Source organism: Colletotrichum graminicola (genome assembly GCF_000149035.1).
Source record: "Colletotrichum graminicola M1.001 genomic scaffold supercont1.34, whole genome shotgun sequence".
NCBI classification, from domain to species: domain Eukaryota; kingdom Fungi; phylum Ascomycota; class Sordariomycetes; order Glomerellales; family Glomerellaceae; genus Colletotrichum; species Colletotrichum graminicola.
Window position 1 is genome coordinate 164971 of NW_007361038.1, and position 25591 is coordinate 190561.

Genomic DNA, 25591 nt, shown 5'->3' on the forward strand with positions numbered 1-25591 from the left:
GTATCCACTTTCTCCTCCCGGCCACCGACCTCACCGAAGACCATTTTAGTCACCGAATGCGGAAGGTATGCCATGGGATATTATTGCCTTCTCATTACCAGCATGTGCCTACTCCTATACAGCGAGGAATGCATTCATCACATCTTCATAACCTTAGACGAATGCAAATTGATAGGCATTGATTCCGAGAGAAACCGCTTGTGTCATGACAAAACCAGATCCGTAATCGCCACTGCGCAATTACGGCTTATATCACGACAGCTTGTGTTATTTGGAATTCGGAATATGTCTGCTTGCTCTTTCTTATTATTGCCATTTTCTTCTTCCGATACATATCGACAGATTCAAAACAACCTTCCCACCAGTTCCGGCCTTTACTTGGCTTCTGTCGCAAGGTGATTTAAGCCACAATTGCTGCTCGGCTATGGTGGATCCACTTTTTGTCTACGACAGCTTCCATATAAGTCAGGTCTGTACCATAGACTAGCGGGCTTCTATTGTTATGTAACTGTACGACCCTGCCAAGAAAGAGTACCCGTCTTGGCTACGTGTCTCACTCAAAAATTGCCCATGTTCTAGAAGCAAATGACTGAAAATGCCACAATCATAGACCCGTTGTGTAGTAGAGGTGACGACAGCATCACCAGGGTCCAATACCGATTGGTAACATTCCATCAAGTGCAATCAGACACCCTCATCACTCCCATAGCTGTCCCAAGAATTGAATTTAAGTCATGCTACTCCGTAAACTGGCGTTCATTCCAAGGGATGTTACCCGTGTAGCATATGCTTGACATATACGCAAAATTGGGCATCAGCAATCGTTTGTATTTCAGGACAGAGGCTAAATGCATCAGCGATGCGTTGCCAACAGTGCAATTTAGCAAACCACCAAAATCACTTCGCGACTTGATGTGCTGTTGATTGTATAGATTCAGTATCTGGGCCAGGGTTTTATCTAAAATCTATATCGACGCGAAGATGTTGGTATGCGTGATTATATACGGGGAAAGTAAATATACGGGTTTGAGATGACAATGAACAGGACATCCTCGGCCTGGCTTTTCTTTTTCAAAGTATCAAAAATACCCGGAAAAAAAAAAACTAAAAAAAACTCTTGATCGCGCTGAAACGTCTAGCAAGCAACAGAAACCAAAACCATACACCAAAGTGAGGGAGATTAGGGAAAGGAAAGAAGGAAGCTGAAATACGTTGCCTCTGGTCGACGCAAGTCCCCAGGCAGAAACAATGGGGAACTTTTCGCCCCACGATTCCACAAGAGGGTTTGAGGCCTCCCAAGTCCACCCGTCCGATGACGAGTGCTATTCTGCCTGAAGCCCGGCGAGATTCACGGGGGGTTGAACATTTCTACACTCGCCAAGGTGCAACATGGAGTGTCGTCGCCTGTAGCGTCGTTAACTTGGCCCGGTGAGATGTAAGACTGCCTCAGGAGGCTCATCTTTTCCGCCACCGACAGGCGCAGCCGACCCGTCGCATTCTCGTAACTGTTCCTTCTGCGGTATGGATCCCTGAACACGGCTGACTGTTACCAACTTGTTGTTCAGTTGCCTCGCGGTTACCCAGGTGAGATATCGATGTATGGATGCCAACCCCTGAGCCCCAAGAGCCTCAAATGCATAATATTAGACAGGAGCCGCGGAGATCCATCTCTTGGACCAGGCGAGGCCCTTGAGTGTTTCGGTGACATCTCCTCTCCGGGACTTTCTCTGATAGGCATCCGAACTAAAGACAATATTGGACGACGGGCTGCCTGTTTCAATCTGACACGAGCTGATGACGCACAGTCGATGGGTCATACAAACGGGCCGAGTCACCGAGGCAGCTGATGGCGGACGCCTCAATGATTTGCCGAGTTGGTCAGGAGGCAGGGCACGAATGAATGCAAAGATCAGGTTCGAGTCGGCCGTGGAGTGGCCGTGTTTTCTTCCCTCGATACGAGGGAGGCAATTTACGAACGTCCAATGTCTGTTGAGATGTTTGCAAGGCAAGCTGGCTGGCTTTTGCCGCTGCTAAGCGCCTAAGAGCTCTCTTCTTCAGCTTTCAGCTTGTGGCGGTTGCGGAGGCACTTGCCTAAATCAAATAATATACGACGATCTGCTCTTGGTGTATTGGCCACTTTGCCTCCTGACTCATCTTCATTGCATGGTGAGTTCGTTGATTTGGCGATGCCGTTAGGAGAAGAAAAAAATTTGGTGGACTGTGGCGAATGCTATTGGGTCGTTGTGCTTTTTGACGGAGAACGCCGGCATCGCCGAGATATGGCGTGTGGCTGTGCATGTCCGACTAATACCTATCGGCATAAAACCCGGGTCCGATGCTAATGGAACCGGACTTGCCGTATACATAGTGATGCACAGCATGAAGGGGAGGTAAAGAGAGAAAAGAAATCGGAGGAAAATCGATGGCCCTGGCCAGGAAACAATCCCGCCAAAACCCTTGTGTTTCCAGAAGTCGTATATGCTTCTTCCAAGGTGTCAGCTTCGCCTTCCCCGTTCAGCTTGCCCGATGGCGTGCACGGCATACGAGCTGGCTTCTTCAGCCCTCAGAGCGGAACGGCCGGGCGGCGGACCTTTGGAGTCGTCGGCGCATCGAATCCGAGCTCATAGGACTGCGACGGGAAACTGGCGTACACTGGTAGTGTGCCGGATAGTAAGACGATGGATGACATGCGCCGTCGTCTCGGAGATTAAGTGATATACCCATAGATGGCTGGATTATGAGGACCAGGTGATGGATGTCATGTGTGTATGGCATTGACAACACCCAAATGTGAGTTTCTGTCGTTGGGCAAAAACTACACGTGGCCGAAGCCCCATCACCGCCAACACGAATGGCGTCATTCGCAGTGCGGGCACGACGGTATTCCTTTGTCCGCCCGAGAAAGGAACCTGACTGGAACTGGAAGAATTGTCATGTCGGCCTGGGCTCAGGACAACATCGCTGCCAAACGAGGGTGTGTTTTTGTTTTGTTTGTTTGGAGTTGAGAGTTTGAAGAACGACGGAGGGCATGAAAACGACGGATACACAGGTAGCTTGAGGCGGGGGGGACGCTGTCCCTGAAAGAAATAGGTCGCATGGTTCGCATGGTCCGCATGCGGCTCTGAGTGGAGTGGTTGCCTTGAAACAAGAGATACGTACCGCACGCTTTTGCGGTACGTACCGTAGGTTCTGTATTTGCCCAGCCTGTTGGTGGTTCGCCAACTATGTAGGTAATGGTGCGCCATTTCAAGCTATGAAGGTATTTCTACTGAGCGCACATCTGTACTTTTTTCCAGCTTCTCTCGACGACTTCGACCATCAGTACCGCCTGACAGTCACTCCATCTACGAAATTATGTGTACCAAGCCGCAAGAGGGCACCCCCAACTTAACTATACTTTTCTCCCGCTTCTCTCGACGACCTCGACCATCAACCGCCTGCCAGTCACTACATCTATGAAATTATGTGTACCAAGCCGCAAGAGGGCATCCCGACCTTGGACGATCGCATAACTGGTCGTAAGCGAGCAATTGATAGGAGAAACCGGACATGTCCTATTGACGACTGCGTACACGTTTTCCCGTCAGCATCCACATTAGAAGCTGTCTCTAGGCATTTTCAAGACCTCGGCCATAAGACAACCGACGAGGTTGGCAACGATTTGATAGCCCAAACACATTTACAGTAGGCCATTTGCAATAATCGCTTGACCTCCCAGTTTCTAACCTGTGCCGCCTTAGAATAAAAGGCAAGCCTCAGGCAACCCCGCTACCACAACAACAATCACAACCAGCCACGGCCGACGAACCAAACCGTACAAACAATGCCGACGCAAACCCCCGTCCTTTGCGTAATGCGCCAGACACGGCCCGCGCCGATAGTCCTTCCGCCGTCTCTGAAAAGAACAAAAGAAAGGATAGCGAACACAGATCAAGTCTAAATAAGCGTTCTCGCGCCCGCCACCCCCAAGCGGTAGTCAACGATATTGATTTTCAGAGAGAGCACAGCATTAAGCCGGGAAGGTTATGGACCCCTGAAGAATCTCAGCCTCGCAAAGCTGACACGGGACGGTCAAGAGACCGCGAACCTACAACGCTGAGTCGCAATTTTGACCAATCTTCCGTGGAAGACAATACAGAAGTCCTGATCAAACAGCCCGAAACTCGCCCCATTAGCCAAGAACAGCTTGTGGCCGAAGTCAAGGGTATATATGCTGGGCTTGTTATGGTGGAGAGCAAATGCATCGAGGTTGACAACGCTCAGTCGTCGAGTAAGGATACAAGCCCAATACTGAACAACGAGCAGTGGCAGGCTCTGATTGCTCTGCACCGCACTTTGCTACATGAGCATCACGATTTTTTCTTGGCATCGCAGCATCCTTCTGCTAGCCCAGCTTTACGCCGCTTAGCAAGCAAATACGCTATGCCAGCGCGCATGTGGAGGCACGGAATCCACTCCTTCCTCGAGCTATTACGCCACCGTCTTCCCGCATCGCTGGAGCATATGTTGACATTTATTTACCTTGCATATTCTATGATGGCCTTGTTATATGAGACGGTGCCGACATTTGAGGATACCTGGATTGAGTGCCTCGGCGACCTGGGACGCTACCGGTGAGATATTGCAACCTTTGCATGGCTCTAGAGTCCCGTCCCGGCTTCTTGCTAACAGGTCTAGAATGGCTATTGAGGACGATAACCTCAAGGACCGTGAGGTGTGGACTTCTGTCTCTCGTCATTGGTACTCAAAGGCGAGCGATAAAGCCCCAACGACAGGACGCTTATACCACCATCTCGCTATCCTGGCGCGCCCCAACGCTCTGCAGCAGCTGTTCTACTATGCGAAAAGTCTCTGCGTCCCCATCCCCTTTCTCAGTGCTCGGGAAAGTATCATGACCCTCTTTGACCCGCACCTGAACGGCACTCCCACGCGGTTGCAGGAAATCGATGCTGCCTTCGTCCGCGCTCACGGCGTTCTGTTCTCTGGCAAGAGCAGCGAGCTGTTTACTCCCTCTGTAGAAGAGTTCATTGGTAGTCTTGACGGGCACATTGCACGGAATACAAAGGGGTGGATGGACTGCGGATACTTTATTGCTGTTGCTTTAGGATGCGCCATGCTCGAATACGGCAGCGAGTCGAACCCTATCATGATGGCTATCAAGACGAGCCGCACGGAGGATGCCGACGTTCAGATGGAAGACCACAAGACCCCGGTAACGGCCAAGTTTCTGGACGCCCTCGACTTTGCCGTCCGCACCCACAATGTGGTCTTTCTCCGTTTTGCGGACCCGAACGTTGACCCCTACCTTCACGTTACTCTTTCGTTCCTCTACCACATGTCATATTTTGCAACAGCAATGGGGTACATCGAGTCAAAGATGCCATGGAAGCTCATCTCGTTGATGCTAAACTCGCTCTTGAAAAAGTGCGTATCAGTGGGCAGAATTGAGTCGGAAGACTTCCCCCGGTCCTACGATGAGATGCCTAGACCTCTGCCCGAGGACTTTGCTCAACGCGGGCTGCTTTGGGTCGATAATTATTACCCCGAAGACTGGTTTGCTTCCAAGCTTGACGACGACGAGAAATACTTTGAGGTGGCATCAATGACAGAGGAGCGTCGGGAGAGGTGCCTTTGGCTCGGTTGCCGCATCGCGGCGTCGGGCAACTGGCTTACATACGATAAGTCGACAAGACAATTCGGCGTGCCGCCGCAATACGATTTGGAAATTCCCGGCATCAGCAATGGTTCCGAGGCGGAGCCGCAGGCGGGTGACGACGGTGACGTAGTCATCCCAGATATCTCCGATGGAGCTCCCTGACGGTTGTGGACGGGCGAGCTGTCTTTGTGTCCAGGGTGGCGTTCTGGGTTTTTGGTGTACAAACAGGTGTTGAGGGCTGCGCATGGGTTAGGCGTTACTCCAAGGGCATGGAAAACGACTGCATGGCCGGGGCGTTTGCGGTGGTCTCTATCATTGTGTCTCTTAAGAGTAGTAGATTTGTCTAGTCAGATAGCAAATCTCTTGGAGACCGCACTACATAGTATTACATATCCAAATAAACATTCATCTGTCAGAGCCTGGAGGTGCTGCATATCGGGCTTTTCTACGTATTGTAACACGACATATGTACCGCGTGGACTAGACCGCTTACGGGGGCCAAGAGCGACTATATCAACCAATAGAACTCACGTTTAGCTCTATACCGACTACTAAGCTGAGGGCAGATACATCGCCAAGTACGTATCATCACTATATGTTCAGAGTTCTAGATTAGTGTGTAAAGCTCGCTTTATTAGCTGTAGGGAAAGACTTCGAAGATACATTTGTGATTATGCGTTCGGACACGCCAACATGATCCTTCTCCATGCATGCCATGTCTTGTCATTCACTAATGCTAGCCAGATACGTGCTAAAGTTTGTCTCTTAGATCGGCATTACTGTCACGAGCAAGAACATACAGCAGGGCGAATAAAAATAAGGATAAGAAAGGCTTAAATCTATGAAAGTAGAGATGTGAAAAGAAAGGTCCGATGTATTATAGGCAAACTGTCTGAGTAATGAGGGGGATGCCACGTGGTAAAGCACATCACAATACAATAATGTGAAGCTATTATGGCTATTATAGGGAGTATAATTAACCTTCTTCTATATAATAATGTCTATTACAACTTGGTACTAAGGCTATAGGTAGTAAGGTATACAAATAACCCCTTGGCAATTTGAATTGGTCTAGTTCAATCTGAGTATTATGTTTGTGTGGGTAGAGAACTTTCCAGCCTTGGTTCTAGTTGCTCTCTTAAACAATAGGTAAGTTGTCTAATCTTGTTCTGGAGTTTGACTGCTCCCTAGTGGTTCTAGAACAATTGATTTGTTGTGCTAGCATATAGTAATCCAATGCACACACATCAGGATATCCAGGAAAAGGATGTCGCAAGTGAGACCACACAACAGGGCATATAAGAATTAGAGTAGATAATACTTAGTTATATAAAAGGAAAGATACAAAAAGAACACTCCTATACATATTTAAAGTAATCTAATACTATAGTTCATAAGGCATTAATTACTACTTATAATTAATAGCGTTATTTTTATAATAGTTATAAGCCCAGTTTGCTCTAGTGTGCTATAATAGTATAGCTGTTGGTTTCACCAGGTTGGTGATACGGTTAACCGTACGTATCAATAGGCAGTGACGAATAATAGGGGTAAATACCGGTTCTGAATTACGCGTAAAGGAAAAAGAACTATCGTAGGATTACGCGGCGAATCCACCGCGTAATATCCCCGTGGATCCGGTGGATCCACGGCGAATTGGCCGTAGTTATTCCGGCCATTCGGCGTTAATCCATACCGCCGATATCCAGGCGATGGTCAACATCGCAACAATAGCCCTAGAGTTTAGCGTCTAAGCGTTATAGAGACCCTATAGATTTAATTCCTGCGAAAGCCTATAGACAGGTCGCATTAACTCCACTAGATAAGTCAGGCGGCAACTAAGAAGCGTTGTAACAAGTACCTACCCTAGGGACGTCAACCTAGGGGGGCTATAATAGCTTTCCTGTCAACCCAGTGATCATGTAGGCAGATAGATTACAAAGATAGATCTCTGTAATCTAGGGGGGTTGTGTTGTAGTACATAAGGCGTTAATTACTGCTTGTGATTAACAGCGTTGTTTTTGCGACATGTAAGTAATGTGTGGAATACTATGTGATGAAGCCGATACCAAGTGCCGGTTTATATATGAAGCTATTATGACAAGGGTAGAACTTAAGCCACAAAGAAGGATTTGATGTATTTCTTCATGCACTGTCGGTCGTAGATCACACATTGACCACACATTGCCTAGACAGCCAATCTCATATATTATACGCATATACAGCCCAAAAGCAATTCCACTCTCTCGTGGTCCCCGTTGTCACACCGGGACGCAGTCCGGCCCGGCCCGGGGCGATCGACGTTGCAGTCGGCAGGTGCCGGCTTCTTTCCGGGTGCGTTTGACGATTTGTCGATCGGCACCACCGTTTTACACCGACCGTGCCGGGTAGGGGGCACCGCCAGCAGGCAGAACTTGTGGAAAGGCGAGCACCTCTTTGGGTTGACCATGTTCCCGACTTGAGATGCCTTATCGACACCTCCCGCGCCCCATTGCGAAAGCTGAGGAAGCAGAGGACTGTCTGACGTGATATGGGAAATCCTTCACGGCATTGGTAATATTGTTCCCAAGAATAAATACCCACGCTCGTTATGGTTACCAATAAACTCACCCGCATGCATGTGGTTAGGTGGTTGGCCAGCCACTGCGACTTGCTGATCGGGCGGAACTCCATATGCCTTTCCCCCTCTCTGGATGTCCCAGCCACCCGAACTTACGAATGCATACAGTTGCCTTGTCCAAACAAGCTTCAAGAATAAAGAATCCAGAGTGGTCGCTTACTCTCCTATCCCTTGGCGAAATAAGGCGACCCGAAGTACCGACGTTTTTGGGCAGTGCGCTTCCGCCGAGGGAAAATTATCGTCATTCTAGCGGGCGCAAGTGGAAAGGCAAACGGCAGAAACGCCGGGTTTGCACACCCTCTCCGAGAGCCATAACCGCCCGCTCCCCCGAGAGCCGCAGCACGCCATGACTAGGACGGGCGTAATGACGACCTGTGCGCCCTGAATCACGTTCATCCATCACCGGGAAAAAAAAAAAAAAACCAACTGTACAAGGTCATTGTACGAATTCCCCAGGCTGCTCGCAACCCGGATCCGAGGTTCCCGGGGAAAAGGGAGGGTGGGGGGCGGGGAAGCGGGCTTCCAGATCCGGTGCCCCCTGGCCTACGGAGGTCACAGGTCCGCATAGTCCCTAGCCCGAAAGCCGCGGAAATTTGCAAATGACGAGGCCAAGTCACAAGGGGGCACCGTGGCACGCAGGGGTTCAGAAGAGAATCAAAGCCGCAGCCTCGTCCTTTCTTCTTCTCCGCAAAATACGAAACAGGCCCAGCGTCGCGCTCGGGAGACGCTGCTGCCTCCTCGCCTGGTGCCTGGTTGCCTTGCCTCAGTTGGAAGGAGACCGTGGCCAATCCTTCGTCGGAGTCTGAAGGACGACCGGATGACCTAGCTCTTCCGTGGGAAGGACAGAGAAGCTGTCGGACACGGAAATGTCTTGGACCAAAGGAATTGAGTGGCTGAGGCGGGTATTTGTAGCGTCAATGGCTCAGCGGTCAGGTCTGAGGTCGCTGGACCACGGGACCATCAGGCCAGGAAGGAGGATGACAGCCGAGGTAGTTGAAGGGGGTAGCATGCTAGCATGACTTGCAGCCTGAAGCTTAGTTCCTCCTGCGTGTAAGCGCACATTGCCATGGAGAGATCCTTAACACCGGGTTGTTAAGATATCGGCGAATCGCCCTGAGACAATTCTACCTAGGGCGAGACGGAAGGGAGCTTTGGGGGACGGAGCCTCCTGGCTTATATTAGCGCAAGGCGACAGCCTCCCAGGGTTGCATGCTTTTTTGCGGGATGACCTGCTGCTCCTCCCGGTCTACACCCACATTGATGGTGCGTCCTCCTACTGGCTAGCCCTTTGCTGATGTGATCAGAGATCAGATAACTTTTATTATTAGGCTATCTTTCGGTTGCCTTCTGCCTATTTTCATCCCCCTGCCCCCAATGCGCAACTTCCCGCCCCTTCGGTGCATAGCAGTGTCAGGCGATGATGGTTGAGCCTCCCCCTCGGATGCCGTGTATCCCTTTGGTGGTAATGTCTTACCGGCTACCAACTCCTGAACCATTCCATGCGTTACCCTCGTGGACACTGTGTCTCCCGATCCCAACCCACGAGTGATTCCTCGGGAAAGCGGAACAACGTGGAAAAAACAGGCGATTGCAACATTTCCCCCTTCCCTTCCTTCCTCCTCATTTAAAGCTTTCAAATCAGGCTGCATTGAGGGGCATATGCGATAGTGCCAATCGGAACTCGGTGGCGGGTGCCTCCGAGAGGAGCTTGCTGTGCCTGATATGCCACCCACGTCCCCTTGATGCGGCCATCGGTAATACACACGCATTACTCCACCGTAACGCCACGCATGTGTTCGGTGAGCGACTTAGCTGCCACAGACCTATCGTCTCACACCACGACAGGTGTTTTGGATCGTCTTGTCGCTTCTGCGATGAATTGAAAGGTCCTGGATCAGTTAAACAGGATCTGTTGAGACAGAAATGGTCATGAGAACGGAATGGTATATCAGCTGCAATTACCTATTACCTCGTTATTGCACTTCGCGATCGACCGAAACAATTGTTGGAAAAAGCAGGGATGAGCGAGCGAGCGGGAGTACAAGCGGGGTCGAGAACTAGGGAGGCCGCCTGGAGTTGCCTGGAATTGACAGCTTACAACGAACTAATATTGCCGTGAAGGTTCGGTCGGAAGACCGGACAAATAATAGAGTCGAGGAACCGTTGATCTGTGAGGCAACCATCTAGCCGCCGCACTGATAAGTCAACATGTAATGAGGGGAAGATTAAGAACAGAAGGCTGACCACTAATGTTTATGTTTTTTTTTCCGACAATTCATGCGAATGTAGCAAGAATAGCCCTGAGAGTAGCCAACAACCCGTGATAGTCCATTTGTCATAAAATTAGATGCAGTGAAGCGGGCTGCAGCTGCTTGCTTAACCGCCTTAGCCCACGTACAGTAAGTATTACGTAATGTTCCTGACTTGGTAGGACCGACCAGGGGCCGTTCTGAAGAGGGGTCCGGTCTACTTCGCGTAAACACTAACAACGTGAGTGTTTGTGACCTCTCTCGTTTTCCCCGGCCCTCGTCCTTGATTCTGTATTAGCTACGTCGCTGCCTTCCGACGAGATGGATCCAATCACAGCCATTAGTTTAGTATCCAACGTGATATCCTTCATAGACTTTGGCACCACAGTGATTCGCGGGGCGAAGAGAGTCCAGGATGCAGGGGCTCTGGAGGATAACGACACCCTCGACAGCGTCGCTCGTCAGATGCAGACCTTCACCGTGAAGCTACTGGCGCCGGCCCAGACCAATCTGACCGGCACTGACTTGGGCTTGGCCGAGCTGGCTGCCAAGTGTAGGGACGTGGCTGGCGATCTCTTGGAGTTACAGTAAGTTACTCGAGAAGATCAGAGCAAAAGATCCCGCATCGAAAAGACAGGCCATATGGTCTGTGATCAAGAACATGAAATATGACGAGGAAAAGAAGAGCCTCAAGGTAAGGCTAGGCTCTTGCTGCAGTCAATTAGAAATACAACTCAACTATCTTTCAAGGTGAGATGCCCCCAAGCATGCATCCATACATGATCGCAACCACTGAGTCCCAAGCAGCCAGGAGAACAGGGTAAAACTTCAAAACATACTGCAAGCGTCAGAAAACAATACTCGTCGGCTTCAGGAGGTTTGGAACTCAGTTACCCACCTCCGCAATGTCATAGATACCGCCGGTTTCGACAACGTCGCCAAAGGTCCGATGCAGCAACTGTGCCGCATCCCGGAAGACATGATTGACGTTATGGCCCAAGAGCGTATACTCAATGGTATCAAGTCCCATGGCATAAAGGTATTGAGCGAGCGACATGATACGATCTGTGAAGCCCATTCACGAACCTTCGAATGGCTGGTGTCCGAAACAGAAGAATACAATGAACTAGCCGAAGCATTTCACACAAACTTCAGCTTATTTCATCTAACGGCTGATTACAACGCGCTTCCCCACCAACACTCGAACCCTTTGCTTGAAGTCGATGGTGACGAATTGATTGGACGAAGACGACATCTTGGCAGAGTTTGGAGACTGGAAAAAATATCATGATATACAGCTGGAGTCACCACGCCACAAACCTGTCGGTGCCTCAGACGTGAGCAAGGACGTTGATACGAAGCTCTCTGCCCGAAAATTATCTTTGGAATGGCTCTTTTCGGGGGAAGGGGGTTTCCACTTTTCCGGGAAGCTTGGTGCAGGAAAGCCAACCTTGATGAAGCAAATGTGCTCCCACGAGCACGTGCAATCTTTGCTCGAAGCATGGGCGAGAACTTGTGAGTAGCTATTCCGACTCCTAACCCTGGGAATCACATAGGCGCATTTTGATCACATTTCTAACCGAGAAAAAGGCAATCGTCAGCTTGTATTCGCGAAGCACTTCTTCTTCAATATCGGGACCGGTCACCAGAAGTCCCTGCCGGGCATGTATCGTACATTGCTCCATGGTATCTTGGAATCCTGCCCAGACTTGACGCGCTCAGCTCTGCCAAACCTTTGGACCAAAGCCCGGGGAACGCCTTGGCAAGTCGGAAAAGAGGTACACGTTTCCGACCGAGACGTTCGTAAAGCCTTTGATTATATCGTTGAAAGCAGCAAGACCGACGACAAACTCGGATTCTGTTTCTTCATTGACGGCTTGGACGAGCTCGAAAACACTTCCGAATTTTCCCATGGTGATTTGGTTAGTTTGTTAAACGACTGGCACAGACGCAGCTCAGGACACGTCAAACTGGTCGTCTCCAGCCGGGAACACAACGTGTTCGTTGATGGGTTCTCAACTTCCCAACGAATTTGTTTACACGAAATTACGAGATGGGACTTGGAGCGCTTCTCCAAAGACAAGCTCAACGGGATCCAAAGCTCTCAAGTACGGGACGAGATCGTCTACAAAATTGTCGAAAAAGCCCAGGGGATATTTTTCTGGGTAACCCTAGTAGTTACCAGCGTACGAAGGCGTCTAGAAGGCGGCTTCGATGTCGATATCAACGTGATTGAGCAGATTGATAATCTTCCACCGGAGATCAACGATCTTTTCGCCTATATACTGGACTCCTTGGACACATGGAGAAAGCGGAAAGCGTATAGGACCTATTCCATGATGCTGGAGGTGCCTCGTTGGGATCTTGAAGTCCCTGTATTGGGTTATTCTTTCCTGGACGATTACGAAAAGGACCCTCGTCCCGACTTTGGCCTGACGCATGCTATTAAATACCGAAGCGATGACGAACGCCAACCCTACCGGTGGATAAAGAAAACCCTAAGCGGCATTTGCAAGGGACTCGTGGAATGTTCCGACTTTTTCTTGCCATCCCCCAGGGAAGTCGCAGGCCTTTTTTTGCAATTCAGTCATCGTTCGGTAGAGGAATTCCTCTTGCGTCCAGAGAGGAAGCGCGAAATGCTTTCCCACCTTGGCGATTTCAGCGCCCCAGAGGCCCTAACTCATCTCATATTGTTATCGAGGAGGAGCTGCGGCGACTTCGACGACACCTCCCACTGGCGCTCAGAAGGATTCTATGAGCTGCCAAATATTCTCCTGATGCGACAGACACACAACTTTGATAAGGAACCGTGGCAGTTTCTAGAAAGTCTTGAAACTTGGATCGAAGAGAGTGAAGGTCTTGTGCTGCTAGATGCTTGTAACCAGCCAACATCACCACGGCACATCCTATCAATTGTTCCATCCCTTGTCCCATACAAGGGGTCCTTTCTTGCCATACCTCTACTATATTCGATCAAAAGATAAACCGATAGCCTAGAAGGACGGAACCCGGCGCACCGTATTGTTGACATGGCAGTGGTCCCGGCATTTTGACATGGACGATAAACACAACAAAATCTCCCCTGGACGCCTTCCTTGACTAGGCCACGAATCCCGGCATTCGGGGTCCATCAATCCTTTTACGCTCGGGCCTGTTAGTTCGGGATGAGCGGGGATATCCACGACCTGTTAGGTTTTGTTTTTACCTATTAGTTATGAGGATCAACAGTTACTTGGCAATACGGTGGCTGTGTCTCGACTTTCCGTCGTATTATACGGACGAATAGGAAGCTAATGAAGCCAAAAGGTAAATGGCGGGGTAATAAATCTACGGGCAACTTGAGGCATTAAGGCGTCGTCCCCTGGCTATTCGGTTCATTAGCATGGATGCCTTGCGTGAAGCTCCTCCCAAGGAATAGCCTCCACTTAGCTGTCACAATATTGATTACTGCCTGTTCACGAGCCATAGTTTGGACGTCGTCGTTCAAGGCGACTGATGCATGGTAACAAAACGGTGCCTACTATGACCCACATGTATGGGACCCCACCATCACAAGGATGCTGACACCTAATAACACCTGTTTGAGGAAGATACGACGCACTCAGAAGAACGTTGATCTTCGGCGAACCTTCCGTACTCCGATCACAAGCACCGGTTTCAAGAATGGGGTGTAATTACTTTGTCACATTCGTGGCCTGGCCTCACCATTCTGCCCCAATCACAGTGCAGGTAGAGATCATGCCATCATCAAATCCAATGAGACGTGCAGATTTCTCACCGAAAGGCTTCATGTGTGACCCACGCTCGTTCAAATGGCTCGTTTGCCTCACGCTGCCACACCCACTGGTCTGACCTAGACCAACAGGTTTTGAGCTTCTCAAACCAGAGCTACTCAAATTTCTGTTATCGTAGACAGTTCCACGGCACCTGTAGCGTCTCCAGAGGTCTTCACATTGTGCCCATAGATAATACATGTAGTGAGGTGCCATGTCGCTACTTGCAGTCAAGTAAGTGTGTAGGCGCCTGGAAATCACGTTTTACTCTTACACATGCTTCCAAGCATACGGGTTTCGTCAATGACGCCGACTATTATCTTACTCCATTGTCAGATGTCAACGAATATGCGAATACGGGGTGCAGAAGCCACCTCGTACAATACCAGCAAGACTGGAAGTGGCAGGATTCCTTGTGAAAAATCATACCCTGATAGCATACCCTAGTCGTCAGCACCGCAGGCTTCTTACAGAAAGATACACCCGGTTCTCGAAGAGATCCCAAATGATAGATCAAGTACACCAGCAAATGCAGACTAGCCAAGAACGTCGTGGGGGCTGGTGTGCGGTAAAAATACAAGCTATCGAAGCACACCACTTTCAGTGGTGTGCTGCAGCGCAGGAGATAGGTATGCATGTAGCTCCAGGCAGCAGCGTGCCTAGCAGCGTGGCCACGTTTTCAAGGCTTCTCCTCCAGAAAATGCAAGTCGACAGCCCTGCTTCTACGAGCATACCAGATATGAAATGACTTATGTAAATTTGTTGCAGAACAGTGGAAGGCGTGCTCAACCTCCCTTTTATCCGAAATCCGTGTTATTAACTTGTTATTCTTGATATAAAGGAACAGGGTTTGACAGGATATGTAGCTCACAGAAGAGCTTGCCATCAACGTAGATAGAATAATCTGGTCAGGCTGGTTGACTTGTCCGTACATTCAACCCCTTTTTACACCTGCATCCTGCCACATGCAATATTCGCAAGGTCTCCAAGCTCATCAACGAAACTCCGGATGTCCTAAGAAGTTTCGCTATTGGTCGGACCAAAGCTGGAAAGAGGGGATTCGCGCAACGTTGAAGAAATCCTGCATATTCTTCTGCGGGTGACGTTATTATCAACCCGTGAGTCGAAGAGGAAGACGCTGCTATGCGAATAGGACGATGCATGACAAGGATCAGGACGAACTGTTTTAAGTATGGCGAGATACCACCGCGACACCCAATAGGTCATGGATCATGGCAGCACAAATCAGCTCATTATGATATGCGATCAACTATCTGAATCGAACAAATAGTCTGCCGTTATATACCCACAGTTTCACGTGGTTCGACCCCGAAGGTGAGTCCGGGTGATTTGCTGATGATGGATGGAGTATTTCTATTGGAATTCTTTGCATTTTTAAGTACTAACTCCCCCACCCTATATCCGAACCACCCCCACATCCAAACCACTATTATTACCACTATTACCACCACTATCACCACTTATTTTACCATCTCTGCCGCCCACCCATATACATCTTTCGGCCTCGCTAGGTAATTTAGATGCCCTAGATTTATCCAGACTATCTATATTACTAGGATCTAGACTTTAGGCCTAGATTATATCCTCTATAGTAGTAAAGGTGCTGTTAGGCGATAGGCAGACCTTTTTCCTTTTATATAACTGTATATTATCTAACTAGGCCTATAATAAGTTAACCTGCCTTTTTAGAAGGGCTGCTCTAGATGCCTGCTTATTATAGCCTTTTTGTATCTTTCTAGATAAGTAATAAATAGTATAGGTATCTAGCTTATCCTTAGCTAGCTAGGTTAACTAGTGTAGTTAATACTATAAATTAGTAGATTAATAAGGCGTTAACTATAAGATAATAAATTTAGCTTTATCTTACTATTAGCTACTAGTCTGCTAGCTAGGCTAGCTTTATTAGGCCCTAGTTACTATTAAGTTAGATAGAGGGCGTCTTATATATATAGGCTATAATCTAGATAACCTCTAGCTACTACTAATATTAATAAATATAATAAATACCTTATAGGCCTTAAAATAACACTCTAAGAATACCTTTTTACTAGTAATAGTTAAATCTATAACCTAGTTATCTAGATATCTAACCTCCTTATAATAGGCCTACTTTAATAGGCTAAAGACAGCTATATCTAGAGGCTAGAGGATAGTAAAGGTATATAGTAGTAAAAATAGTAGATATATATTATACTACTAGTATTACTATATAAAATTAATAGTTATATAGCTATAATACTTATTAAGAACTAGTAGTCTAGCCTCCTTTAGCTAGGTAGGCTTAGTGTATAAGATAAAGACCTTCTCTAGCTATTTAAGGGTAATATTATTAGTTATTTAGCTATTATTAGTTACTATAAATTACTATAACTTATATATATTAAGGTTAGATAGGAACTACTAGGCCTAAAGTAATTTACTCTTATATATAACTAAGGGGGGTAAAGAGCTACTAGTAGTAGATATACACTTAATAATAAATACTTATACCTAGGATCCTAGCTGCTTTTTCTAGATATATTATAATGCCTTAAAGCCTAGCACTAGCTTATTACCCCCTTTACCCTCTATAATACTAGTCTTATCTATATTCTATTTATTAGATAGATAGATCCCTTAGATAGTAGGGATACTACTAAGGTAATAGAAGAAATCCTAAATAACCTTAAGGGAATAGGCTGCTTATTACTAGGTATTAATTACTCTAGATTAGAGGGTTCTAATAAATAGATTTTACTATATAAATTAGGCTATCTATTTCCTCCCTATAAGAGGATACCTATTACCTATTATACGCTTTACTAGGCCCTTTACTTATTAATAGTTAATATATCTACTAAGGGACTATTAAAGGGTAATATAGGCAGCTAGATTATCCTCTTAGGCCTAGGATAAGTGCTACCTATCTTTAAAGGCAGTATTCCTACTTTACCTACTAAAGTATTAATACTAAAGTGTTACATATAGTATACCCTATCTGTAAGTAACAGCCTAGAGGCTATACTGCCTAGACTGCACATCTAGGAGGGCCCGTTAGAGCTTATCTTCAGAATATTACTTCATAATAGTTTAAAGAAGGTATCCTAAAAAAATAGCGTTATTTAGCGATAAATAGCAATTGTTATGATAGTTTAAAAAAGGTAGTAGTGTTAATAAAGGAGGGGAAATACGGGAATTTCGGGTGGTTCGGATGCGGGGGTGGTTCGGATATAGGGTGGGGGAGTTAATCGCAATCAATGGAAGTGATATCTGTCCCTGCCTTTCATATTGAGCTGATGAAGAAAGGCAATTGGTTCCCTAAGAGCTAGCAAGAAAAGACATGAAAAATCATGACAATATAGACTAAGGGGAAGGAAGAACGTACAGATATGATATCAAACCGTAATCTATGACGAATTGTGGGTGTTTTGAACTATCACGTCTGATTTTGTCATAAAGTAATTGGATGGCAGCAGTGAACACAGGCTGGATCAGGAACTGAGGCCAACAGATACATGAATGAAACTTGACGACCCAAGGAGTATCCAAATATTTTGTAGGCGGTATTATATTTTGGATAATCGTTACCTAGTCGGGAGAGCCGAGGTTCGTCACAGAAATCCAACCAGCTGACGTCGCACCCGCCATAGCTAGAGCCCCGAGAATCCAATAACCCCAAGACAACGTGCCGTTTAAGCCCTGGACATGAACTTCAATCAACTTGGAAACATGAAGTTTAAAAGCTAAGGGTGATTTAGTCCAAGTTCAGATCATGGCCTATGATTTGGATGTGCTCTTGTCATGTCAAAGACAATTAGCGACAAAAGAAAATACACGCTCAACAATGCTACTCATAAGACTCCCCTAAATTGATACAGTCGCATCCCGCGTTATTTTGTAGGAATTATTTGGCAACTTGATATATGGCTATCATGCTGATAGTTTGCCTACATCCTCTCACGACCACTCGCGTCCAGCTCCGCAAAGTACTGTGGGACGGGCATCTCAGCCGCCCCCATATGTCTCTCGGGTTGCTGCCCATACAGTTCATGGTGTCTTGCAACGTACGAGAACTTGTCCGGCTTCACCGGCATCGGGGGTTGAAAGTCGTCGGCAGGCGGTGGCTCGCACCGACGTTGCTGTTTACGCTTCCTTCGCCATAGAAAGAACGCAAGTGCAGTCAGAATTATAACCCCTGCTCCAGCACCAACACCAACGCCTATGGTGGTAGGCAGCGGCAGTCCCGAAAGAGCGGGCGGTGCAGTCGTAGCCAGGGCTGGGGAGGTTGTGGTTGTGAAGGCTTCTGACGCTGTGGTTCCTTGGGGGGAAACGCTGGTAGTGTTGGGTTGCTCTGGCCGAGTTGTTTCTGCTGCAGTTTCGCCAAGGCCTAGTGTCGAAGTTGACGCAGTCTCGGATGCTGTAATATCGAAAGTCCACCCAACAATCGCTATTGCTCCGACATAGGTTGGTCTTGCGACGGTTGTCGTTACCATAGTCCAGTCTCGCGTGTTGGTGACCGATGTTGATGCGTAGGTGACGATGGCGCCAGTCAGAATATTGGACCGGCAGTCGCCTGCGATTGAGCCGGATATGCTATTCGCAAGAGTATAGTCACTAGACAGGTGAAGTCCATATCAGAAAAATGGTCATCAAGATGTTCTCGGAGTTCGGATTGGCACATACGGTGGACAACACATCGCGAGCGTACTTTTTTCGTCCTTAGCAGACGTTGCAACCGTGCTCCACCGATCAGGACAGGTCAGGGGCCCAATACTGACGGCTGTATGCCCTTCGCCGCCGTTGATTCCTAGACGACCCTGTTCCCACCATGTTGTGACGGCTGCCGGAGCACATCGTACTCTTGAGTCGATGTCGAGGCCAAAACCTGGATCGTACGCAACGAGACTGAATCCATTCAGTCGATAAATAGAAGAGCAGCTTGATGGGGGCGTAAAGATTGTGGGAAGGGCTATGAAAGATGTGACTGTACCGGCTTCATCAGTCTCGGGAGGGTACGCTTCAGTCATTTTGACCGGAGTCTCTGATATTTCCTCCCAGCACGCAAAAAAAAAAGGGTTGAAAACACAAAAGAGAGAAGATTGATGCGAGATTTCTCTGAAAAGACTCGAGAGGAACTGAAGGCTAACTAACGGTCTTGTCTGACTTCCTGTTGACTGCCACGACTTGAAGACAAACAAGTTGGGCGGTTGGGTCAATCTGCAGTATGTCGGCAACACTGTGTGTATGGCGTTAGTCCTTGTAATTTGCTACGCTTCCTGTTACTCTGTTGGTTCCGTCACCCGTCGACAGGTTTGTGTTGGTTATTATTATCATTTGCCCGCAGCGCTTTGCAATGCGTGCCGACTAGGGTCCGGTTCTCGAGGCACATGTCCTCCCCCTGGTAATTTGGGCGAGTTGTTTTCCTATCAGGTCGTGCCAAGGCCGCATACGGGCGTAATTCCAAGCGTAGCGCGCGGGATAACGGAATAGAGGCAAACAAACAGTTCTTGCCTCTTTATTTGTGGAACTCTGACGAATAACATGTTGCATGTCCTGGAGAGCAAGGCTCTGATACCGCTTCCAAGCCGTCGGTAACCAATTACACAGAAGCAGTCGCATACGAATGCTCGTCCTTATCACCGTCGCTCCAACATGTCGCGGAAGATGCAACCCAACAGGGCTCCCTGTCCATATCCGGTGCTAAGTCAATGAGAAAATAGGAGACAACGAAGGTTGCAACGACGTTGGCATTTGCCGCCATAGGCATTGCCCCGCTGGCAACATTGCTGAGCGTCCTCCTTGTGGGCGCTATGAAACATGGTTGGATGGTGGTACTGGAAAATGTTCTTGTTGCCTCTTCTTTTCATCAATGGGTTTCCCTCCCCGAAAATCAGAACTAGACCTTGATTACAATCACGACTTTGTCTCCTCTTGAGCACACCACAACGTAACACGACTTTTAGTTTCTTTCCCAACTTGCGAGAGCGGAATTCTCCCACAATGCCCAAACATGCTGGTCTAGGCAATGGCGACGTGAAGAAGGCTATACGCGCTTCCCACACTGCAAAACCCACTTTGAGGCGAAGACTCCGCAACCTTTTCATCATGTTGTGTATCACGGGACTTGCAGGCATGTCCCTCACAGGATACTTCGCAGACAATGCCCTTGGGCACACTCATTACACCCCTCAGTCTCAATATGCTGACTGGGATGAACGGAGGGACGAAGTGAAAGATGCATTTGTGACAAGTTGGGACGCGTATAAGAAATATGCGTGGGGTAAGTCACTTGATTGTAATAAAGGCGTTCGTAGGTATATGCTAATGAAATCGAACCATAGGAAACGACGTGTTTCATCCCCTATCGAAGAAAGGCGGAAACATGTCTCCTAAGGGTCTTGGGTGGATCATTGTGGACAGTTTGGACACAATGATGCTCATGAACCTGACCGAGCCTCTTGCTGACGCACGAAAGTGGCTGCATCGTAGCCTCACCTGGAATCAAGACCAGGACATCAACACTTTTGAGACGACAATTCGCATGATGGGTGGACTGCTCTCGGCACACTACCTATCGACACGACTACCGCATGTCGCCTCCCGAAGAGACTCGGTATATCTTTCCAAAGCCATCGATCTTGCAGACCGGCTTTTGGTTGCATTTGAGTCCAACTCGGGTATACCATACGCCAGTGTCAACATTGGGAAGAAGGAGGGGATCGTCTCGCATGCTGACGGCGGCGCCTCCTCGACGGCAGAGGCTGCCACCATCCAGCTTGAAATGAAGTACTTGTCGCATTTGACAGGGAACGAGATATACTGGCAAAAGGCAGAGCGCGTCATGAAAGTTCTTGATGATCAGAAGATGGAAGGCGGCCTGGTACCAATATTTGTGCACCCCAACCATGGACGCTTCACAACGAGGGAGATTCGACTAGGAAGTCGAGGTGATTCATACTATGGTAAGAACTTATCCAATTGTAAAACGTCGGTGACGCTGATCTTCAGCAGAGTACCTTATCAAACAATACCTACAAACGGGCGAGACTATCTACCGTGACATGTGGGAAGACTCCCTGGCTGGCATCGAGAAGCATCTTGTCACGACCACTCGCAACGCCGCTCTCAAGTTCATCGCAGAGCTCCCCACGGGAATTGGGGGGTCTCTCTCACCAAAGATGGATCACCTTGTCTGCTTCCTTCCCGGTACAATCGCCATGGCGGTAAGTCTACGAACCCAATTCTTCGCTAGCTTATCTGATGTTTGTGCGACAGGCCACGGAGGGGCGTACCTTAGCTGAAGCACGTCGCGACCCTGGTTGGACTACACATCATGAAAAAGACATTCAACTCGCAACAGATCTCATGAAAACCTGTTGGGGAATGTACGCTGTCACCGATACTGGCCTCGCACCCGAGATCGCCTGGTTCAATGCTACCGACGCAGACCTGCAACCTCAGCCCGGTGATAGATACTTGCGTAGAGAAAGCAGCGGTATGTTCTCATGAGAGCTAACTCGCACGAAGGAGCTGTCAACTAATACAACACCCACTCAGCATTGTCAAAGTGGAAGCAGGACTACATAATTAAGCCCCTGGATGCACACAACCTCCAAAGACCAGAGACTGTTGAAAGCCTCTTCATGATGTATCGCATCACGGGAAATTCTATGTATCGCGAGTGGGGCTGGAAGATCTTTCAATCTTTTCAAAAGCACACGCTGGTACACGATGGAGACGGATACACCAGCCTCAACGATGTACGGACGGTTCCGCCAGCAACTCGAGACAACATGGAAAGCTTTTGGCTGGTAAGTCTCAGCTGCAATTGAACTTACTTCTTCAAAGTAAATGACAATCCATAATGAATTACTAACATTGGGTATATAGGCCGAGACTCTCAAGTACTTATACTTGTTGTTTTCTCCAACGGACTACATGCCATTAACCGAGGTTGTCTTTAACACGGAAGCACATCCGTTTCCGAGGTTTACACCAAGGGGGCCCTTGAAGACTGGTTGGCAAAGAATGCCACGATAGTATTATTGCCGGCTTGATCCAAGGTTATCTTGCCACCGAGGGAGTATGTGCATTACATTGTATTGTTCAGATTTAATGGAAACATGATTCTGTATTGGATTGAAAAAGTGCACACAAAGCAATCGTCCACAACGGTAGAGCTAAAGCCGTGTAATTATCATTATTGTCCCTAACCAGACCAATCGCGTCGCATGGAAATTGTTCCATACCACTGCTTTTGGATGCAATATTTATTTCTTACTTCTTTCGTTTGCTTGACCGCCCGGGCACAACGAAGATGCTACAACGTTGGCTCATCTTTTCCCGGGCACCAAACTGTAATCTATTTGGATCGTTGTTCAAAGTCAAAGCCGTCTCTGTTCACGTGCCCAAGCTAAGGTACTTGACTTACAAGTTTGATGGCGGCGTGTTGTGTATCAATGGGTAATTGATTGCAATCTTCAGTACACGTTACATCATCTCTATCTCATGCCACATACACTTCAACCATGGATAGGCCGCTTCGAACAGAAGTCTCTGTTCGGCGGCTGGTCTTGAAGCTTAATAGCCGAGTTTGCACTGATGCTGAACTCTAGTAGGTTATCGGGTTGCAACCGTGTTTTGGGCTCGCAAAGAATTGCCGGGAGGGTGATTAGCTGCAATTCACAAAGTTTGGAGGAGGTGATTCATCAACCGCTGTCCAACTTCGCATTCGACGAGCACGATCAGATGGAGAGCCGTTTCAACGCTGGCGCCCGTCACGTAGACATGGAGCGACCGATGATGTGGTCGATCGATGCCTCCTACTGTGCTCACAGCAAAACCCGACGGGGCGGAAGTTGGATAGCCGCAACTCACATAGCTCGGGGATCTTGCCGATTCAATAGCCGTTAAGCCCAAGTATCGTCCAATGAACGTAGCGTTGTCCGAATTCTCCAACTTTGCACACGCGTGATTTGCTTCTTTGGACGAGTCATCCCCAATCCCTACATTGCATGAACCCATCATACAAGCCTCAACCCGGATCAAGTTTGCACACAAATTGCTAATTCCCAATTGTTATTCGACAGACCTTGGCCTAACCGCCTCCCCCGCGCCCCTCTTTGTGGATGCGAGGGCGGCTCCACCATCCCCCACCCTCCGTCATCGGTGATACTTCCCCCGAGGTTGGTCAAACAAGACACAACTCGCTCATTTTTCCCGTTGTTTTTCCCGTTCCCGTTGGGACGATTTCTTCTCTCGTGTTTACAATCTTCTACTGTCGCGTAAACCCCTCATAATCTTTCGGAAATTGTATGGCTTCCAACGCGTCTGAACATTCACAACTCACATGACAATCTGTTAACACAACGCTCTAGAACCCAAACCTTCGCGTTATCATCATGAAGCTTCTCTACCCCACCTCCCTCAAGCTTGACGTGGACAGCCTTCAGGGCTTCTCCGTCCAGCTCGTCCCCTACGACGTCAAGACTGCTATTCCCGAGGAGCACACCGACGCCGAGGCTCTTGTCACCTGGACCAACACGGCCGACAACCTCAAGGACGCCGCCTCCCGCCTCAAGAACCTCAAATGGATCCAGTCACTCGCTGCCGGCCCTAACGACGTCCTGAGCGCCGGCTTCGACACCTCAAAGATCATCGTGACAACCGGCTCCGGCCTGCACGACCACACCGTTGCCGAGCACGCCCTCGGCCTGCTCCTCAACGCCGCACGCCGCTTCTACGAGATGCGCGACTACCAGCTCCAGGGCAAGTGGCCCGGCCACCTCGGCGGCGCCCAACCCGACCGTCCCGCGGGGGCCTTCACGACGCTGCGCGATGCCCGCGTGCTGATCTGGGGCTTCGGCAACATCGCCAAGGCGCTCACCCCGCACCTGCGCGGCCTCGGGGCGCAGGTCAAGGGCGTTGCGCGCAACGCCGGTGTCCGCGACGGCGTTGAGGTCTACGGCGAGGACAAGCTGGCCGAGCTGCTGCCCGAAACCGACGCGCTTGTCATGATCCTCCCGGGCTCCGACTCCACCAACAACGCGCTGAACGCCGAGCGCCTCAAGCAGCTGCCCAAGCACGCTTGGATCGTCAACGTCGGCCGTGGTACCGCGATCGACGAGGATGCGCTGGCCGACGCGCTAGACAAGGGCGAGATCGGTGGCGCCGCGTTGGACGTCTTTGTCAAAGAGCCTCTTCCCGAGTCAAGCCGTTTCTGGAAGACCCCGAACACCATCGTCTCTCCACATGCAGCTGGCGGACGGCCACAGGGCGCCGAGGCGTTGATCGCATACAACTTGAGACGGTACCGCGCTGGTCAGTCGCTGAAGAACGTTATCTAATTTAGATGCATCGGGCGGGTTGGAAAGCGTCGTTCTTGGCAATAGACATGATACAAAACTACTTAGTTACATGGGTTACCTTGGTCCAAGCTTAATTTGGGAGCCAAGATGGTTGGTTCTTCGTCCATTGCCACAAGGAGTCCGTGACATACCACTTTCTCTTCTTCCTGAGAATTGTATCCTGCCATAATCATGGTAGGCTATCGTCTATCCTTGTTCCTCTGAAACCCCTCCCTTTTTACGACACGGTTGAATGGCACGGACTTGAATACTGAAGCTGAGCAGGACTCAGGCTTCCGACATGGAAGTGTTTCAACCTGAGTCGTCGCAGGCTGTTCTATATCGATGATCCAACACCAGTCGCGGCGAAACATGGGGCTATGCTTAGTCCTTATTCCCGTCAACATCCAGCCAGGTACCAGACGCGTTCCAACATTTTCTGACAAATCTATCTACCAAGAGATTCATTTCAAGAGAGATGTACTGTTTTCAAGTAAATGAGCTTCTAGGACATGTCAGACTCGCCATAGCCCATTGTTGCCGTATTGTAGCGACAAGTGGCATACGAACGACAGCGTGACGTATAGATATTGAAGGGTTGGATGCCGGTTCTCTTTCGACACTGGGCCTGTCACTCACGTCCGTTACAGCTACTAGACTTGCAATTAGATTCGTAGTGTTTAAAGAAACCTTGAGTCAGGGTATTCCTTGGTCCGCAACTCCATCGATTAGGTGTTGAAACAAGAAGGCAACGGTGGACTGAAAAATATTCAAATCGAACGTCATCTGCGCCCAACAGAAGAATAGATTGCAACGACTACCTTTTATAATTCCTAAATATCTTCTTTAGTTATAGTGTACTAGAAAACAGGTCGTTTGTGTGTTCTGCACGGCTTTTAGCAGGTGACTATAGAGGGGGCTACGGCTGCTAGCAGCACCCCTTCGTA

General features: G+C 48.7%; 6 protein-coding genes across 6 annotated transcripts; 5 read left to right on the forward strand and 1 right to left on the reverse strand.

The window, feature by feature from the left end:
- Nucleotides 1–3853: 3853 nt before the first annotated feature.
- On the forward strand, nt 3854–6073 carry GLRG_07833 (uncharacterized protein). Its single transcript, XM_008098518.1, has 2 exons — nt 3854–4613; nt 4678–6073. The coding sequence occupies exons 1-2, from the start codon at nt 4534–4536 to the stop codon at nt 5816–5818; spliced, it is 1221 nt and encodes a 406-aa protein (XP_008096709.1). The 5' UTR covers nt 3854–4533; the 3' UTR covers nt 5819–6073.
- A 4773-nt stretch (nt 6074–10846) lies between these two features.
- GLRG_07834 (uncharacterized protein) lies at nt 10847–11250 on the forward strand (the record flags this gene model as incomplete). Its single annotated transcript, XM_008098519.1, is given in 3 exon segments — nt 10847–11112; nt 11159–11219; nt 11230–11250. 3 exon segments carry the CDS (start codon nt 10847–10849, stop codon nt 11248–11250), a joined length of 348 nt encoding a protein of 115 aa, XP_008096710.1.
- Nucleotides 11251–11979: 729 nt separating this feature from the next.
- Nucleotides 11980–13983, forward strand: GLRG_07835 (uncharacterized protein; the record flags this gene model as incomplete). The annotated part of the gene is made up of 2 exons (XM_008098520.1): nt 11980–12040; nt 12116–13983. Coding segments are annotated over 2 exons (654 nt in total), but the record flags the coding sequence as incomplete, so codon positions are not given.
- Nucleotides 13984–18245: 4262 nt separating this feature from the next.
- GLRG_07836 (LPXTG-domain-containing protein) lies at nt 18246–18995 on the reverse strand (the record flags this gene model as incomplete). Its single annotated transcript, XM_008098521.1, has 2 exons — nt 18246–18912; nt 18982–18995. 2 exons carry the CDS (start codon nt 18993–18995, stop codon nt 18246–18248), a joined length of 681 nt encoding a protein of 226 aa, XP_008096712.1.
- Nucleotides 18996–20298: 1303 nt separating this feature from the next.
- GLRG_07837 (glycosyl hydrolase family 47) lies at nt 20299–22338 on the forward strand (the record flags this gene model as incomplete). Its single annotated transcript, XM_008098522.1, has 6 exons — nt 20299–20578; nt 20640–21260; nt 21310–21521; nt 21574–21793; nt 21856–22109; nt 22189–22338. The coding sequence occupies 6 exons, from the start codon at nt 20299–20301 to the stop codon at nt 22336–22338; spliced, it is 1737 nt and encodes a 578-aa protein (XP_008096713.1).
- Nucleotides 22339–23699: 1361 nt separating this feature from the next.
- On the forward strand, nt 23700–24644 carry GLRG_07838 (D-isomer specific 2-hydroxyacid dehydrogenase; the record flags this gene model as incomplete). Its single annotated transcript, XM_008098523.1, has 1 exon — nt 23700–24644. The coding sequence occupies one exon, from the start codon at nt 23700–23702 to the stop codon at nt 24642–24644; it is 945 nt and encodes a 314-aa protein (XP_008096714.1).
- Between the last annotated feature and the right edge of the window lie 947 nt (nt 24645–25591).